Below are 17,194 nucleotides of genomic sequence, written 5' to 3'. Positions count from 1 at the left end.
AGGGTGCAGGGAGCTCCTGGGGTGGGGGATTTTGGGGGGCAGCACCCGGTGGGTGCCTGTGCCGAAGCCCAGCGCAGGCGGCCAGCGGCGCACATCGCCGTCTCCTCCTCGTTAAATAATTAACAGCGGCAGGCGGAGGGCTCCCATCTCCGCCGCTCATCTGCATATTTATGAAGATTGATAAACGAGTCGGCACCCGGCACCCTGCGGGGGCCGTCTCCCACCTCTCCTTCCCCAGCACCCGTGGGTGGGGTGGGCTCAGGGAAGGCGCTGGGCTCATCCCATCCGTGCACCCCGAGCAGGAGGTGTCCCGCTGCACCCCACAAACCCATCCTCACCCCCCCCCCAAAAAAAAGGGGTGACCCCCCAGGACACAGGGCAGGCAGGAGGCGGCATCACCAGCCAGAAATGACGTTTATTTTCATACAGAAAGGAAGGGGCTGAGAAAGGACGCACAGCTGGGCTAGTGCAAACCAAAAGAGGTGGAGTGGGGGGGCCGGTGAGGGTGGGGGGGACACACACAGCCCTGGGGGGGAGGGGGGCGCACGGGACCCCGTCCCCACGTCCCCTTCCCGGCTGCGGGGCGGCTGCTCCCGGGGGCCCGGCCGGAGACGTCTTTGGCTCAACTAAACGGGGATGGGGAGCACGGGGAGTGCCCGGGGGGGGGGCTGCTGGAGGTGTTTTTTTTGGGTGGGGGGATTTTAAGTTACAAAATAAGGAGACAGCAGGCACTGAGGAAGAGACCGAGGGGCACGGAGCCGCCGGGGACAGAGGGAGGGGGGCACGGGGGCTGCAGCCAGCGAGCCGGCCGGGCTGCTCCCCCCGTGGAGAGAGCCGGGACCCCCCCTGTCTGTGTCCTCCCCCCTCACCGTGCAAAAAAAAAAAACAGAAATACCGGCTGCCCGGGGGGGCCCCGAGGAGCCCGTGGGGCCCAGTATTTCGGGGCCATGAGGGGAAGGGCGGTGGGGGCTACGCGGGGGTCTCGGCGGCCCGGCTCTCCGTCTCGCCGTCGCTGGTGGGGCTGCGGGACGAGCGCTCAGCACCTTCCGTGGCGTCCAGGTCCTCGTCCCATCGGTCGTAGGTGAAGGATCTCCGGCAGCCCGTGGGGCTGGGGGGGAGAAAAAAGGGGTTAGGGGGGGACGGGGCAGCTGCCAGACCACCGCCCCCTGCAACGGGGCTGCCTTGGTCTATTTTTTTTGTTATTTCTGAGAGATTTGGGCACTGCCATCGCCTGCTCGCTCTGTGTGCCCAGTTGTTGGGACCCCACGTGCACAACCCCACGTCCTAAAAACACCGGGTTTGGGCTCAAAGAGGTGCTGGGCTGCACCCGCTGACTCTGGAGCTGTGCCCCCAGCCCTTGGGGACAGCCCCGGGCAGGGTGACAGCCTTGGGCAGCGATCCAACAACTTTCTGAAGGCTTTCTGTCCTCCTCCTCCAGCCCTTCTCCTGTCCGAGCCGTAGGAAAGGATTGAACCCGCTCAAAACTTGCTGCTGGGCTGGGTGGTGAGCCCCCGGCACCCTTCCCTCTGGGGTGCAGCACCCCAGGACGAAATCAATTGCACCCCCATGCTCCGGGGTGGATAGGGTGCAGGATACGGCCCCTGAGGACCCCCACACACCCAAGGCACAGCCGCCCACCCCAGCCACTCACCCGCGTCCCCCCCACGTCCACACACTGCAGCAGGTGCGTGTTAGTACCCGGGTACCACGGGGAGGGCTGCGGCCCCCACCTGCCCACCCCAAATTTCCTGGAGAACTCCCCACGGTGCCGGCGGGGAGCCGGCAGGGGATTTAGGGCTCCCCGGCGTCATCCCGGTGTGTCGGCTGAACACGAGGAGGGTCCCAGCAGGGATGCTGCTTCGGGGGGGTCCCCAGAACCATCCGGGGCCGGGCGAGGGTTAGGGCGAGCGGTTAGTGGCACACGGGGAGGTTCATGCTGCACTGCACACCCCGCTCCCACCTCCTGCCTCAGTCGCTCTCGGGGCGGTACAGGTACTTCATCATCAGGCTGTCCACCTGCTTCTTGCGCTGCTTCTCCTCCTTTTTGCCCCGGCTGGGGCGTGCTGGCTCCTCGCCTCCCCCCCCCGCCGCCCGCGGGCCCTTCTTGACGCTGGACGTGCTCCGGTAGGAGCCGGAGGAGGAATCGGAGGAGGAATCAGAGGAGGAGCCCGATTCGGAGGACGCCTTCTTCTTCTTCTTCTTGGATTTCTTCTTGGACTTCTTGGCGCGCTTCTTGGAGCTCTTCTTCTTCTTCTCCTCCTCTTCCTCCGAGGAGGAGGAGGACTCTGAGGAAGAGCTGCTCCGGTGCCGGCTGGCGTGCCGGGACGACCGGGACACTTCGAGGGTGGATGCGGAGCGGCGGAGGCTGCCGGGGTTTCGGTCGGCGGCGCCCAGGGGGGCCGCGCTTTTCACGCTGCGCACGCTGCGGCCGTCATCCCCCGAGTCGGCCTCGGGGCTGGAAAAGCCCCCGGCCCGCGGCGAGCGATAGCTCAGCACCTCCTGGATGGCAGCCTCCAGGTCGGGGTCGAGGTAGGAGCGGTGCCCCACCGGGCGGGCATCCCCGGGGGGCCCATCCTCGGAGGCGGCGCTGCGGGGCCGGGGGGGCACGGAGAAGCTGCGCCCCAACGGCGGCTGCCCCCGGGACACCTCGTCCGCCTCATCCAGGCGGCTGCGTGCGAGGGAAAGCCGCGATTCGGGGCGTCCATCCACCCCACTGCGGCGGCTCCGCAGGCTGCCGGGGCTGGAGAGGGCGAAGCTCAGCACCGAGCAGCCCTCGTCCCCTTCGTCCCCATCCTCCGGCCCGCGCCAGGAGGCCGAGGATGCCCGGCTCACCGGGGCGGAAGCGACGGAGGCTTTGTCACCCTCGGTGTTAGCCGAGAGGGACCACCGCTTGCCCAGCCCTTGCCGAGCCCGGCCGCTGGCGTCGGCAAAGGCGCGGGCGATGACGGCCGCCCGGTCCTCGTGCTCGGCGCCGCGGGCCACCCTGCGGGCAGCGCGCTCGGGGGACTCGGGCCGCTCGCTCAGCGCGCTGAAAAGGGTCTGCTCGTCCCCGCGGCCACCTATGGAGTCCTTGAGGCTGGGCCGTTTCCTATAGCTCAGGCTGCTCGCCACCGACACCGGCCGCTCCTCGGCCTCCGGGCCGTCCGCGGGGGCCGATCTGGGCAGGGGGGCAGCGGGCGCGCGCCGGGGAGGGAAGAGAGAAAGGAGGTGAGCTTGGGGGGGGGAAGCAGCGTGCGGCGAGGCAGGCTAAATAATTTGCGTCAGCGGAAAACAGCTTCATGGAAAACGCCATGCAAATTAGGGTATTGTTCTAGCCCGTCACTTTGATTCCCCTTTAAAGTGCTGCGTTCAATTTATTTCATTGTCAGCTACCTGGAGCCGCCGCGTTTGATTCCTGACTTCAGAAAAAGGTGGAATTATCTCCAATAACAAAATGTTTTACATCTGCACCGCTGAATAAATTAAACCAATTAAGAAAAACTGGCTCAGATCTTTCCCCCCTGCTCAGCAGAAGGAGGGGGGGAGCCCCCCGGGACTCCCGAAGCCCTGCCAGGAAATTGGGTTTGGATGAAAGCAATCTGCACTCATCAGGCGAGCGCGCTCCCCGGGGATCGGCCCTGACCGCCGCAGCAGGGGGACGTGAGCAGGGCCACGTGTCCCCCCTCGGGGACAGCTGGGGGGCGTGAGGCTGGCTGATGAGCCAGGGACGGGTGTGAGATGGAGGAGCTGTGGAAAAGGGGAGGATGGGAAGGGGTTGTGGGGGCAGGAGCCCACCACAGGTACCTGAGCAGGGAGGCAGGGGAGGGGGCTGTGGCTGGGATGCTGGGGGACCAGGGAGGTCCCCAAAAAGGATGTGGGGAGCTGAGGACATGCCAGCACCTGGGCACCTGTGTCCCCAGCAGAGACTGAGCCTCTCACCAGCGTTTGCCCCAGAAAACCACACGAGCATCATGCAGCACCCATGGGTGATGCCCATCCCTCGCCCCGGCCCCTCGTTGGCCATCCCCGTCCTCTCCTGCACGCTGACCCCCCGACCTGCACCCACCTGCTGCTCTTCAGGCTGCCGTCATCCGAGAGCGCTTTGGAGGAGCCTTTGTTCTTGGACAGCCACGACTTGACCCCATCCACGCGGTCCTCCAGCTCCGAGTCCACGTCCGAGTCTCCGTCGCTGGCAGAGGGAGAAAGCCCCACGGTGAGCGGGGGGGCACCGGGTGCCAGGGAGGTGCCACCGTGCACCCGGCGTGGCCACCTCCTGGCACCCATCCTGCTCCATCTCGGGGGCACAAACCCGCATGCTTCAGGCTCCCCGAGGCACAGCCGTGCCACGACCCCCCCCAAGACCCCCAAAAAGCCCCCCCAGGAAGATGCAAGGATGCTGGGCAGGAGGGGGCTCGGCACAAGCGTGCCGGCTGCCCCAGGCACGCGGCGCTTCTCGCTGCAGCAGCAGGAGAGCCCTGGCTGCGCACAGCGACGTGGCTGGAAAAATACCGACGAGGCGCAGGGGGAGCGAGAGGAACCACGCGGGGCACGGCTCCAGAAACCTGGGGGGGTGGATTTCGGGCTTGCCGAGAGCACGGGGCCGGGGAGGAAATAAGTGGGTTCGTTTTATAGGCCGCCGTCAGGCGCAGAATTACAGCGGGGAAGAGGCACGTTGATGTCTCTGGGTAAACAGGAGTTTAGCAGGCAGAGCTGAAATGACTCCGGCAAGGCGGGCGCACGAGCGCGGCGGGCAGATTTACGGCCCCGCCGTGACGGAGAACCCCTGATTTACACCCAGGCATAAAAAAAGCCCTATCTGGCTTAAAACATCTAATTTATAATGGCCGTTCATAACCATATTGATTGCCTTTGGAAAGAAGGTGCCGGGCGCGTCGCAAAAATCCATTGCTCCGCGTTAAAAGCATCCCTGCATAAATCTCCGCTAATACCCAACCGCTCACTGCTTTCATTAGGGTTATCGCGGCGCCCGGGAGGAAATCGAAGCCTCGTGTCCCCCCCCGACCCTGCCGGGCTCCCTGCTGCTGGCCAGCACGGGGATGGATAATTTCATCCTAAACGGGTGCTTTATCCACACGGCTTTGGGCTCAGTCCCTGCCCGGGGACCAGCACGGAGGGGAGGGGGGGACGGACAGGCTATTATAGACCCTGCGTATGAATCCTCCTCGTTACATTCAAAGCAACGAGCTGCACTTCATCACACGCCGCTCCCTCCCCTGCAATATATCCAGGCAACGCTCGGCTTTAAAAAAAAATAAATAAATAAAAAAGGAAGGAAAAAAATAAAAAAGAAGGCAAAAAAATAAAAAGGAAGGCAAAAAAATAAAAAAGAAGGAAAAAATAAAAAAGAAGGAAAAAAAAGAAGGAAAAAAATAAAAAAGAAGGAACAAACTAATAAAAACACAAGCCCCATAAACAAACTCAGGGGGCAGCCGAGGTTTTAAATCGGAGGAATTAAACTCGCCGTCAAACGCAATTTATGTCTGGAGGAGAGTGCCATTAGTTAACCGGGACCCGCGTCGCGGGGGAGCGCACGAGGCAGCCCGGGTGGCGCGGGACATTAATTGCGGGTGACAGCGGGGCTCCGGCAGGTCCCGGAGCTGCTTTGTGCCCTCCCGGTGCCCGGTGGCGTGGCAGGATCCGTCCCCGGCCCCGCGGAGGCGGTTAGGGGCAGGCGGTGAGGCCGCGGGTGCTGTTAGCTGCATGCGGAGCTGGGCCAGTGGCATGCGGGGGCCCCGGCCCCGGGGGGGTGAGCTGGGGTTAGGGGATGGGGATGGGGATTGGGGGGGGGGAGAAGGAAAGAGGAGGTCCTCACAGTTTACTCTTTCTTTTCTGATACTTTGCCACCATGTCCTGCAAACTGGGAGGGGGTGGGGAGGGAGAAACATAACAGAATGAACTCAAACGGAATTTAAAATAATAATAAAAGAAAGAAACCAAGTGGAGGGGGGATGAAAAGGGAGTAAATCAAAACGGGGGGTGGGATGGGGGGGGGATTTGGCTGCTCTGACCCCTTCTGCAGGGCTGGGCTGGGCTGGATCCCAGCGCCCTGAGCCTCCTGCGCCCTGGGGGTCCTGGGGCTGACCCCAGAAATTTGGGGCTGGGGGTGCTCCGTAACGCCCACGGCCGTGCTCCGGGCACCTCCGCAAGCTGCAGGGGGGCTGCGGGTGGAAGGGGGGGGGGATGGCCGGGTGCGGGGCTGCGTGGGGGGCTGCGTGGGTGGGTCCGTGGGTGGGTGGATGGATGGATGGATGGATGGATGGATGGATGGATGGATGGATGCACGGGTGGCCAGATGCACGCGTGCAGCAATGCACGGATGGATGGATGGATGGATGGATGGATGGATGGATGGATGGACAGCGCCCTGCCAAGGCTGGGCACAGCTGAGGTGTCCCCCCCCCACCCCCGTGGCATTTCCAAAGTGGCGAGGAGAAGCGGTGAGCCCGGGTGAGGTGCCCCATGCGGGATCCATGCGCGGGGCGCGCTCACCTGTTGATGAGGTCCTCGTTGCTGTCGCTCTCCATCTCGTCCTCGATGGCAGCCTGCAGGTCCCCGATGCGCTTGAAGGCCAGCTTCAGGTCCGACTGCAGGCTCTGGTTGGCGGCTTCCAGGCTCTCCAGGTCCATCTCCTGCGGGGACGGTGCGGGGTGAGCATCGGGGGCGTGGGGCACAGGGACCCCACTGCCCTCGCAGCCCCGTTTTTTGGGGGTGCTCCGGAGCGATGCCCTCACCAGCTCGTGCTTCTTGCGGCTGGCCTCCGCCTCCTTCTTGGCCAGCTCGCCCATCTCCTCCTTGACATCGCGGAGCTGCCGCTGCAGCCGCTTGTTCTGCTCCTTCTCCCGGTTCTCAGCAGCCGCCCGCTGGTCCCTCTCCTCCGTCAGCTTCTCCATGTTCTCCTTCAGCCTCGTGGCCAGGCTCTGCGGGGCATCCGTGTGGCTTTGGGGGCACCCCGATGCCCTGGTCCCCCCCAGGCACCCCCAAATCGCATCAATCCCCCCCCAACCTGCTGTGGTTACGGGTGCTGCGCCACCCTCCCCGAGGGCTCGTCCAGATCCCGTCCCCATGAATTTACATGAGGGAAGGAGGCGGGAGGAAGAGCGGCATCACCGGGGAGAACCCCCCCCCCCACACACACACACCCCCCCAGGCCAGGGAAGGGGTAGAACAATTGCAAGGGCTTTGGTGAATTGGAAAAATAGATTTAACTTTGTGTGAAGTAATTACAGCATGTAATGTAGGGAAAAAATAGCTTCCATTCTCCAGCAGCCGCTGAGCCAGCCGCTGCATATTTATGGCCCCGGCAGAGAGAGCGGGAAGGGAAATAACAGCTAGGAAAATATTAAGAGGAGAGCTAAGCTGCTCAGCTCCCTCGGCAGAGAGCTGCAGAGGCAGAATATAAAGCAGGCTGCGTTTAGCAGGGCCGGGAGAGTCTATAATTTCACTTAGTCGATGCAGGGAAATAGCAGCACTTTGCCGGGCCGGGTGGCGGATTACGGTTATCAGCGCCCGCGGGAGCTTCCCCGGTGGGGCTGGCGGCACCGTGGCGGTGTGGGGGGTCCGGGGATGGGGACACCGGGGATGTCCCCAGGGGACCCCTGGGCTGCTTCGTGCCTTGGTCACCTCGCCGTGGTGGTTCTGTGGGGACTGGGGGGGTGTCGGACCCAGCCTGAGCCTGTTCGGGGGGTGCCTGCGCCTACCTCCAGGCGCTTGACTTGCGTCCGCTCGAACTCCAGCCTGGTCTCCAGCTCGCGGATCTTGGCCTCCTGCCGGCTCACCAGCGACTTGTCCACCATGGACTGCTCGAGGAACTCCAGCTGGCTCTGCAGCGCTTGTAGCTGCGGGCAGGCAGCCTCAGTGCCAGCTCCCCCTGCGCCTTCCCCCCCCCGCCATCCCCACGGAGAGATCCGGGGACCCCCTGGGATAGTCCCCGGGATGTTGCGGGGTCCCATGGGGCAAGCAGCGTGTTTCTGGGTCCCCCCACCTCCAGCTTTGCTCCTCACCTTCTCCTGCAGCTCCTGCTTCTCCTTGTTGACCTCCTCCAGCTGTGCCTGGAGGTCATTCATCTGCGCCAGGTCCCGGGATGCCTGCGGGACGAGCCGGGCTGTTAGTGGGGCCGGCAGGGGCTGGACGTTATGGGGTGCAGGGGTTCCCCCTCACCTGGGCCACCGCCGCCTTGTGCTTCTTCATCAGCTCGTTCATGTCCTCCTGGTCCTCCTCCAGGCGACTCTGCACCTCGTTCTTCTCCCGCTGCAGCCTGCTCAGCTGCTCTTCCAGCTGGGGGGAAAAAACAGCACCTCCCGCTGTGCCTCCTGCCCCCCTACACCTGGCCGAGCCCCTGGGGAGGGGGCACCCACCCTGGAACGCAGCAGGGACTCCCCAAAAAAAACCCCAGAGGGTGTAGGCTCATTCTGCTGGCATGGGGAAGGGGTCTCCCCCTGGGGGCACGTCCCCACCGCGGCACGGCGCACCCCGAAATCACTTACGGCTGCCTTGGCTTTGGAGAGGTCATCGATCTGAAGGTGGAGGTCTTCAATCTCCACCTCCATGGACTTGCGGGCCTTGACGGCGGCCGCGCAGGTGAACTCGGACTCCTCGAGCTGCGGGGACACGGCTCAGCACCTGGCCTGGGGGCACGGGGACACCCCCAGCCCCTCGGGGGACACGCTGTGGGGGCGGCCAGCCCGGACCCACCTGGTTCTTGAGCTGGGCGATCTCCCTCTTGCTGGGCGCGTTGTTTTTCAGGTGGTCCAGCATGATCTGTGCGTCAGCCAGCAGCGCCTTCGTCCTCTTCAGGTCGCGGCGCAGGCGCTTCTCCGTCTCGAAGTCCCTCTGGTTGGCCTGCAGAGGGAAAAAGCCGTACCAGGCACCGTGCTGTGGTGACCCCCCCACGGCACCTGGGTGTCCCCATGCCCTACCTGGTCGCTGACGGCCGATAATTTGCTCTCCAGCTCCCGCTTCTCTCTCAGCACCTTCTGCTTGTCCTCGTACTCCTCCTCCAGCTGCACCTCCATCTGCTTCAGCTGCGGAGAGCCCGGGGAGCCCGGTCAGGGGGGACAGGGATGGGGACAACCCCCCAAATGTGTGCCACGTGCCCCGGGGACAGGGGGTGACCCCTCGGGCTGGACACGGTGAGCACCCATTTGCGCAATGGGCGGCGAGGTGCCCGGCGTGTGAGCGGGACCGGTTGGACCTGCCAAGCCTGCTGGAGCCGGGCAGCGGGCGCGTGGGAGCCGGGCGTTGTGTGATGGTGTCCCCAGCACCTCCCCGGCACCCAGCTGGGGCACGGGACGCATCCCGGCCTCTCCTTTGGGCAGCGGGGCCGTGGCCAAGCCCTACCTTCTTCTGGCACGACTGCCGAATCTCCTCCACCTCCTCGTCGCGGCTCTCCACCTCCTTGGCGTGGGTCTGCCGCAGCCGCTCCATCTCCATCTCGAGCCGCAGCTTGGCCTGGAAAAAAGGGGAGAGAAGGGGGGGTGGTAAGATCCAAGGGGACACGGGGACGCCCCCACGCCGCTGCCCTGCTCACCCAGTAAACCCCCTGCTCCTCGGCCGACCGCGCCGCCCGCCCCGTGGTGACCTGCCGTGCCATGGTGGCGGCGCCAAGGGCCGGGAGCTGCGTCCGCAGCCGTAGCCTGGCCTGACGCCGGGGTGAGGGCGGTCGCCTCCGCTCCCCGGGCAAGCCCGGCCCAGGTAATGACAGCCCTGCACGAAACCACCCCGCCCAGAAACCCACGCGCACGCGGGGCGGCCGAGCCCTCGCCCCTCCCCGCCGTACCTGCTCCAGCATCTGGATGGTGCCAGCCTGCTCGTCCAGTTCCTCCTCCTGGTCCTTCACCTTGGCTTCCAGGTCCCGCAGCTGCTTCTTCACCTTGGCGAGGGACGCCTCGTCCTTCGACTCCTGGCAGGAGATGTCCTGCAGCTCGGCCTCCAGCGCCTCTGCCCGCTGCGTCAGCCCGGCGATGTCTGAGTCCTTATCCTGCGGGGACAGGGAGCGGCGGTGAGCCGGGGGAGATTTTGGGGGTGCCCGGTGTGGCAAGCAGCGAGGTGCCGGGTGCCTCTCACCTCCAGCAGCTGCTTGAGGCCGAAGACCTCGGCCACCAGCACGTCCTTCTCACGGCTCAGCTTCTCCCGCTGCAGCCTCTCCCGCTGCGCCTCCTCGTGCGCCTGCGAGAGCTCGCCGTCGAATCTGCGCAGCGAGAGCGCGGCGAGCTCAGCGCCCCGTGCCCCCACCAGCCCTGCTCCACCTGGCATCGCTGCTGGCCGTGCTGGTTACGAGCCCTTTTGTCTCCAGCAGGGAGATGCTCGGAGCAAATCCTCCCAGCACCTTCACCCAGCGGCTCCTCGGGAGCGTGGCGCTTGCGGTGCGCACCCGAGCAGCCTCCCCATGGGGCTGTCGTGTGCCGGTGGGACCGTGGCTGCTGGTGGGGGGGCTTGGCTACGTGGGGACGGCTGCTTGAAGCAGGACGCAGAGGGGCTACAACGCACAGGGGTCTTCAGCAGAGAGGGGCTCTTGCAGTGCCTCGGCTCCCTGGTCCCATCCCCGGGTAGCCACAGGGACGTGAGCCCCCGGCGTGGCAGCGCTCAGCCCCTCCCAGTGCCCCCAAGAGAGGATCAGAGGGGTTTGCTCTGAAATCGCTGCCTCTGGGGCTTGGAAAATAACCCTGCGCTCGGGTTTGTGACCTGTGTTACACACCCCGGCAGCTAATCCCCATTTTTCTTCGCGCTGGGTAATAAACAGCTGCATTAACACAGACTCCAATCCGCGGAAATTGAAATTAATTAGATTGGATTCTCTCGCTGTATTTGTGTGTGTGATCATTACCATAATGAGATGAAAGCGTCCCTGCTGCTTAATAACGTTAGCAAACTTTGGGGCTGGGAGAGGAGACGGGAAGAGAGCGGGCGCGGAGCAGAGCCACAGGGCACAGCCCCACCGGGGGCTCGCTCAGCCCCGGACCCTTGGGGGGACAACGGGGTCCCCCACGTGGGGAAGGGGCTCCCCAGCCCCGAGCACCCCCCACACCACAACCCAGGGAAAAGGGAGCCTCATCTTCCCCGTGCGAAGCGCCTCGCCCAAGCGGGAGCTGGTGAAGTGCCCAAATCCCAGCTAAAATGGTAAAACCACGCTGCGAGAGGCTCCCAGAGCCACCCGGCGGGGGGTGCCACCACCCCGTCCCCGTCCCCGCGCCACCCCACCTCCGCTGCTTCTTCTCCAGGTCGTGGTTACGTCCCTGCTGGCCCTCCAGGTGCAGCTTGGTGTCCTGCAGCTCGGACGCCAGGCGCTGGCACTTCTTTTTCAGCTGCTGCAGCGCCCGCTGGCCCTCCTCGCTGTCCGCCTGCAGGTCCGCCAGCTGCGCGCAGGGGCAGGCAGGGTGCTCAGGGCCGTGGGGTGGGCAGGAGGGGGTAAAAAATTGGGGAGGGGGGGGGTCTCGGGGCAGAGCTGCACTCACCCTCCTCTCCAGCTGCCTCTTGCTTTGCTGCTCCACCTCCAGCTTGTCCTCCAGCTCCTGCTGCAGCCGCTTCTTGGTGAAGTCGATCTCCCGCACCGCCCGCTCATATTTCAGCCGCCACTCGCCTCCTGTGCGGGGGGCACCAGGGGGCTGTGGTGGGCGACACTCCGGGAGGGGCATCCCAGGGTGCACCCGAGATTTTGGGTGCCCGCTGTGCCACGGTACCTGAATCATCGTCGTCCAGCTCGCCGTTGAGCTCGGCTGCCCGGATGAGCCGAGCTTCCATCACCTCCATCTCCATGGACTCCATCTGCTTCTTCAGGGCATCGTACTTGGCCTGCCAGGGGACACGGCCCCGGTGAGCCCCGCGGGGACCCGGGGAGGTGCCAGGGGGGCCGGGCAGAGGCTCGGTGGGTTACCTGCAGGTCCTTCATCTCCTTTTCGGCCCGGAGCCTCTCGGCCGTCTCGGCGTCCAGCAGCTGGGAGGCCGACTCGCCTGTGTTGCGCTCGTCCGTCAGCTCCGACGTCAGCTCCGTGATCTGGGGGCAGCGGGGACGTGGTGGTGGTGGTGGTGGTGGGGGACAGGCACCGGGGTTTGGGGACGCGCTGAGCCCACCCGGGGCCGGCTGGGACCTACCCTGCTCTCCAGGCGGTCGCTGTTGAGCCGCAGCTCGTTGCGCTCCTTCTCCACCTTCTCGAGCTTGCTCTTGAGCTGCTGGATCTCTTCCTGCAACACAGCGGCGGGCGGTGAGGGAGGGGGCAGGCGCCGAGGGAAGGGGCTGGCAGGCACGATGCTCTGCACCCCCAGCACCCTCCCCCTCGGCACGGGGAGGGCCGGGTGGGGGCTCCCCGGGGCTGGGAGGCGCTGGCGGTGCGGGGGCTCTCCCCTGCCAAGGGCTGGGCAGGGACTTTCCCCAGCCTGTGCTGGCTCCGGCGGCCAACTCCAACCCCATAAATGGTGCCGAAACACCCGGAGGCCACGCAAAGTTGGCCTCCGGCAGAGAGGGGGGTCCCTGCACCCCCCCCCGGGAAAAGGGGTGGGAGCAAACAAAGCTGCTCTCCTCCTCCCCTAGCACCCAAAGGGTTTAGGGCACCCAGCCCAGGCGGAGAGGGAGGGGATCCTGGGGGGATGCCCAACCAGCACAGGGCTCCGTGCTGCCTGCCAGCTGCGAGCGCATCGCTCTCTCCCTTGTCCCCTGGTGCCAGCAGGCAGGCTGGGGGGGACAGGAGGGGACCTCAGAGCCCCCACCCCGGGCACCCGAGGTGAAAGCTGAGCCGGCAGCGGCCCGGTGCCAGGCGGGGGGGCACGGTGTCCGGTTGCCTGCACCGTGCAGAGCCCCCCGCGCACGGTGCCCGGTTTCGTTTCCATTCTCCACGCCTTGTAACCGGGCTCTCGGGATGCTAACGACATGCTGCTTGGCAAATTAGGGAGCAATTCATGCTGGGGGGCACGGGGCAGAGGTGACCCTGCAGCCCACCCTCTGTGGGGTCCCGCAGCCCACCCCACTGAGGGTCCCTGCCCGTCTCCAACGTGCACCCGGACCCATCCTGCCCCATCCCCACCCCCCCCCGGCGCAGCGGTACCCACGTCTTTGCCCCGGATCTGGTCCTCGGTGAGCTGCACCTCGATGAGGGGCCGCACGGTGGTGAAGAGCTTCCACCAGGGCCAGTCTTTCACCCCCTTGTTCTTCTTGATGTTCTTCTGCACGCAGCGGATGGCCAAATCCTGGATCTGCGCGGGGCACACGGCGTCGGCACGGCTGCCGCGGGGCGCCGCCGGCCCAGCAGGACGCACGGGTGCTCAGCACCCCCACCACCACCCCGGCACACTCCCCTTCATTAGCATGTGGGCTAATTGCTCCTGGCTTATCTGCTGTCCGATTACCTCCGGCACCCGCACGAGCTAACCTCGCCGCGGGCGAGGCGCCGCTGCGGTGCCTATTTTACGCGCTCCTTAATAATAAAAAGCAGGAGCTGGCACGGCCGCTTCATCCCGGCAGCCCGGCGGGGCAGGACGGAGCCGACGGCCCCGGGGCTGGCCCCACGGCTCCCCACGGCTCCCCACGGCTCCCGGGGAGGGGGAGAGAGAGGCGGGAGGAGGAGGCGCTGGGCCAGGCGGCGGCAGAAAAGCTGTGCTGCCCATTTTAGGCGAAATTGTGCAGCGGAGCGGGGAGGGGAGAGGCGCCACGAACCTTCCTCTTCTTGAAGAGCTGCCGTGCCAGGAAGCCCCTGCACGCCGCCTGGAACAGGGTGATGTTCCTGCTCGTCTGTGCGTCCCGCTGCTCCTCCAGCCTGGCCAGCGAGCCCGCCCGGAAAAACACCTGCGGGAGGGGGGAAAAAAAGAAAAGGGGGGAGATGCGGTGCCACCATCCCGCTGTGCTGGCCGGTGGGGATGTGCCACTTGTGTCTCCTTGTCCCCACCACGTCCTCGCCCTTCCCCAGCCCCCTGGCCCCGTCCTGTGTGGGGTTTTTATTCGGGGTTTTTATTCCCAAGGCGTGAGGAATGGCGTGGGTGGGAGTGCACACTGCTGCCCTTGTGCCGCTGCGCCCACCCTGCCCTCAGCCAGACCCCGAAGCCTGCAGCGGGCAGGGACGGCCCCAGCGGGGTCCTACCCGGCTCAAGCCCATGTGGTAGCTGCTCTTCTCCAGGTCCAGCGACTCCAGGAGCTCCTCCACTGCCTGTGGGGAGGGACAGGGGTCAGGAACAGGGTGCAGGACCCCAGGGCACAGGACCCCAAGGGGTGCCAGGCACGCGTACCCGCTTCTCGTCCACCACGATGTAGTTGCGCCCGTGCTTCTTGGTCAGGTGTGGGGCCAGGACGTCGAAACGCCGCCTGAACTCGGCGAACACCATGTGGTCGGGGTAGCCTGGGGGGGAGCAGAGGATAGGGGGGCCATGGGGCAGCCAGGATGCCTGGGGGACGGCCGGGGACAGCCCCGTGCCCCCGCACGCACGCTGCCCCCTCCCCTGTCTTTTGGGAGATTCAACGGGGCCACCCAGGACGGCTGCTGGAGGTTTTCCTTGGCCTTGTTGTTTAATAATTTCAGCCAAGATGTGGGGTGAAAGCAGCCAGATTGCTGCCCCAGGGGAGAGCAGGGACACGTGTGTCACCCGTGCAAGCAGGCGGGCCCCGCTACGGGTCCGTCCTGAGCCGCAGTTAATTGCCGAGCCTCCCCATCTTAATTAACGAGGGGGGTGCTGATGGAGAGGCTGACCCCTCCACAGCCGGGGGGGGGTCATGTTCATCGCTGCGGGGAGGTGTGCGCCCAGCATCGATTTCCAAAGGCTGCAGGAAGGGTCTGGCCCCGAGGCCCTAAACCCGGGCTCGGCGGCCGCATCCCCCAGCACTTGGCTGAGCGCGACCCGGAGCCCCCCTCCCCGTCGGGATCAGGGCCGGCTGCCAGTGGGATCGCTGCCAGCAGCCGGGCAGCACCGGCGCAGACACCCAAGTAAGGCCATGCCTGTCCCCGGCACCGAGCCCCGAAGTGACAACAGCCCCGCGGGGGGAGCGGGGCCAGCCCCCCCGGGACGGGAAAAGCTGGCAGCAGCCGGGCTCTGCGCGAGGACGCGTGCCAAAGGGGTTCCCCGTGGGGCCCCGCGCTGCAGACGGGGGATTTGCTCCCCTCCTGCCACGCCCGTGGGTGGTAAGATCGGACACGAATTTTGGACTGGGGGGGGCTCACCTTGGCGGTACATGCGGAGGGCGTCCAGCAGGCGGGAGCCGCGGAGCTGGGCGCGCAGCAGGGGCACGTCGAGCTGCATCAGCCCCGCAGCCTCGCAGTGCTCGGCCGGCAGCTCCAGCTCGCTGCCGCTCACCCGCCGGCACGGCAGCCCCCGGGGGTCCCCGCCGCCCCCCGCCGCCTTGGGCAGGAAGCAGTGCACGAAGTGCAGCTTGGACTTCTTGATGCTGTCGATGAGGGCATCCTGCGGGGACGGGGGAGAGGTGACACAGGGCAGTGCCCCAGCCGGACCCGGGGACACACACCCGTGCCATTGTGCCAAAGCAGGGTGCTGGGACCCCCCCAATCATCCTGAGGGCCCCCCACTCACCACTTGCAGCTTGATCTGGATGCACAGCGACTTCTTTTTGACGGCGGCCACGCCGGTGGTGAAGGTCTTGCGCATGCTGGTGGCGCGGCGCAGGGCCAGCTGCGAGCCCCCCTCCAGCCCCGCCACCGAACCCGATAGCACCAGCGCCGACCCGCCCCGGCCCGCGAACAGGCTGCTGATGACCTTCCTGCGGGGCACGGAGGGGACGTCACCCCCAAAATCACCCCTTTCCCAAGCTCCTTCCCCAAGCCCGGGGGACCCCACTCACTTCTGCGACTCCTGCAGCAGGACGGAGGCGTTTTGGGTGGCCGGGTTGTGCTTGACGTGGTTGAGCCAGCCCGTGGCATCGTACTCCACCCAGTTGGTCCCCGAGCTGTGGCCCAGGAAGAAGTGCCGGGGCTTGTCGCTGGGGAGCAGCGGGTCGTGCCCTGCGGGGAGACACGGCACCGCTGGGCACGGGCACCGCAGCCAGCTCAGCCGGCGCAGCAACGCGGTGCCGGTCGCACCCCCAGACCTTTCTTGCCCCCCTCCTGGGGACCGTAGTAGGCGAAGAGCCGCTCCAGCAAGGTGTCCTCGCTGCCGCCCGGCTGCAGCGCCTCCTCCTCCAGCAGCCACAGCAGCCCCCGCGCCTCGTCGGTGCGGGCCAGCGAGCGGACCTGTGGGTGACACCGCGTTGGTACCGGGACCTGGAGGTGGGCAGGGATGGGGGGGGGGGACCGGGGGAGACGCGGGGAGCATGCAACCTCCTCTGCTGCCAGCAGCACGGCAAAGCGGCGCCGCGCGAAACGGCCCCTGCTTAATGGGTACCTGGCAGGGAAAGAGGCAAACGTAACGCGCCAAGCTCGGTGGCGAGCCAAACGCTGCGCTCTGGCACCCCTGGGATCAAACCCGGTGTGGGGCCAGCGCCAGCAGCCACACTCAGTCTCTGAAAGCCTCGTCCAGCAGGGAACGGAGCACCCCAAGGACCAGGGCACCCCAAGGATGGGTGCACCCTGCAGAGCGGAGCATCCCAGGGATCAAAGCACCTTCGGGATCAAAGCACCCCGGGACCAGAGCATGCCAAGGATCGCCCCAGGGCCATCCTGCCCTCATCCTCCCCTCCCGGAGGCACCGGGGAGCACGGTGCCGGGGATGCACCAGGGCTGCCCGCTGCTCGCACGCTCAGTCACGCTCTCATTGCCAAGCACTTAGGAAATCACCTTTCCTTCCCCATAATTACCGCTAAAAGGACAGCAAAGCAGCACGGCCGATGCTATCGCCGCGCCTAATGCTCAATAACCCGCCGTAATGGATCGCGGGGCTGCCAGCAGCCGCTCGGCTACAAGGAGGAGCAGCAGCAGCCGCCTCCAGCCCCGCTGTCCCAGCCCTCGTCCGTGCTGCAGGAGCGGGTTTTGGGGACGGAGGTGGCCACAGAGGAGCTGGGTCACGGCCGGGACGGAGGCCGCGAGGAAGCGCCGTGGGTGCTTACCAGTGCCTGGTGTGAGGGCTGGTCTACAGTGGCTACAGAGCCCCAGGTAGCGGGCTCTGTGTCAGCCAGTGCAAGCTCTATGTTTTCCTGGAGAGGACGGACAGAGGAGCGATTAGTGCCTGTGTGACTGGAGATCAGCGTTAGGGCCCCCGCGGGCCGGTCAGTACGTTAGTCTCAATCGGATCTAGACAGGAGATGGGGGTTTCCCGGGCGTCCCACCGCCCC

At 65.8% G+C, this 17,194-nt stretch overlaps 1 protein-coding gene across 14 annotated transcripts in view; it reads right to left on the bottom strand.

The window, feature by feature from the left end:
- Positions 1–395: 395 nt before the first annotated feature.
- The window catches only part of MYO18A (myosin XVIIIA), a 31,487-nt gene continuing 14,688 nt past the window's right edge, over positions 396–17,194 (bottom strand). For 10 of the 14 annotated variants that reach the window (XM_072026088.1, XM_072026085.1, XM_072026092.1 and 7 more), the window contains 29 exons: positions 16,970–17,056; positions 16,016–16,157; positions 15,770–15,929; positions 15,502–15,688; positions 15,135–15,375; positions 14,209–14,318; positions 14,064–14,129; positions 13,643–13,771; positions 13,039–13,182; positions 12,088–12,177; positions 11,870–11,989; positions 11,676–11,787; positions 11,451–11,578; positions 11,197–11,351; positions 10,063–10,186; positions 9,776–9,976; positions 9,337–9,447; positions 8,916–9,020; positions 8,692–8,838; positions 8,484–8,597; positions 8,158–8,274; positions 8,001–8,084; positions 7,698–7,835; positions 6,732–6,917; positions 6,490–6,629; positions 5,813–5,857; positions 4,046–4,168; positions 1,961–3,157; positions 900–1,108 (listed from right to left, as the gene is read on the bottom strand). In XM_072026088.1, coding sequence (XP_071882189.1) covers positions 1,969–3,157; positions 4,046–4,168; positions 5,813–5,857; positions 6,490–6,629; positions 6,732–6,917; positions 7,698–7,835; positions 8,001–8,084; positions 8,158–8,274; positions 8,484–8,597; positions 8,692–8,838; positions 8,916–9,020; positions 9,337–9,447; positions 9,776–9,976; positions 10,063–10,186; positions 11,197–11,351; positions 11,451–11,578; positions 11,676–11,787; positions 11,870–11,989; positions 12,088–12,177; positions 13,039–13,182; positions 13,643–13,771; positions 14,064–14,129; positions 14,209–14,318; positions 15,135–15,375; positions 15,502–15,688; positions 15,770–15,929; positions 16,016–16,157; positions 16,970–17,056 — 4,695 coding nt within the window. In that variant the 3' untranslated portion in view covers positions 900–1,108; positions 1,961–1,968. Of the gene's footprint in view, positions 1,109–1,960; positions 3,158–4,045; positions 4,169–5,812; positions 5,858–6,489; positions 6,630–6,731; positions 6,918–7,697; positions 7,836–8,000; positions 8,085–8,157; positions 8,275–8,483; positions 8,598–8,691; positions 8,839–8,915; positions 9,021–9,336; positions 9,448–9,775; positions 9,977–10,062; positions 10,187–11,196; positions 11,352–11,450; positions 11,579–11,675; positions 11,788–11,869; positions 11,990–12,087; positions 12,178–13,038; positions 13,183–13,642; positions 13,772–14,063; positions 14,130–14,208; positions 14,319–15,134; positions 15,376–15,501; positions 15,689–15,769; positions 15,930–16,015; positions 16,158–16,969; positions 17,057–17,194 lie in introns of all 14 variants that reach the window. The other 4 variants (XM_072026084.1, XM_072026086.1, XM_072026087.1 and 1 more) reach the window with 2 other exon arrangements.

Source organism: Anas platyrhynchos, chromosome 20 (assembly GCF_047663525.1).
Source record: "Anas platyrhynchos isolate ZD024472 breed Pekin duck chromosome 20, IASCAAS_PekinDuck_T2T, whole genome shotgun sequence".
NCBI lineage: Eukaryota > Metazoa > Chordata > Aves > Anseriformes > Anatidae > Anas > Anas platyrhynchos.
The sequence above is the reverse complement of the archived record's forward strand: the minus strand, read 5'-3'. Positions and strand labels throughout refer to the sequence as shown.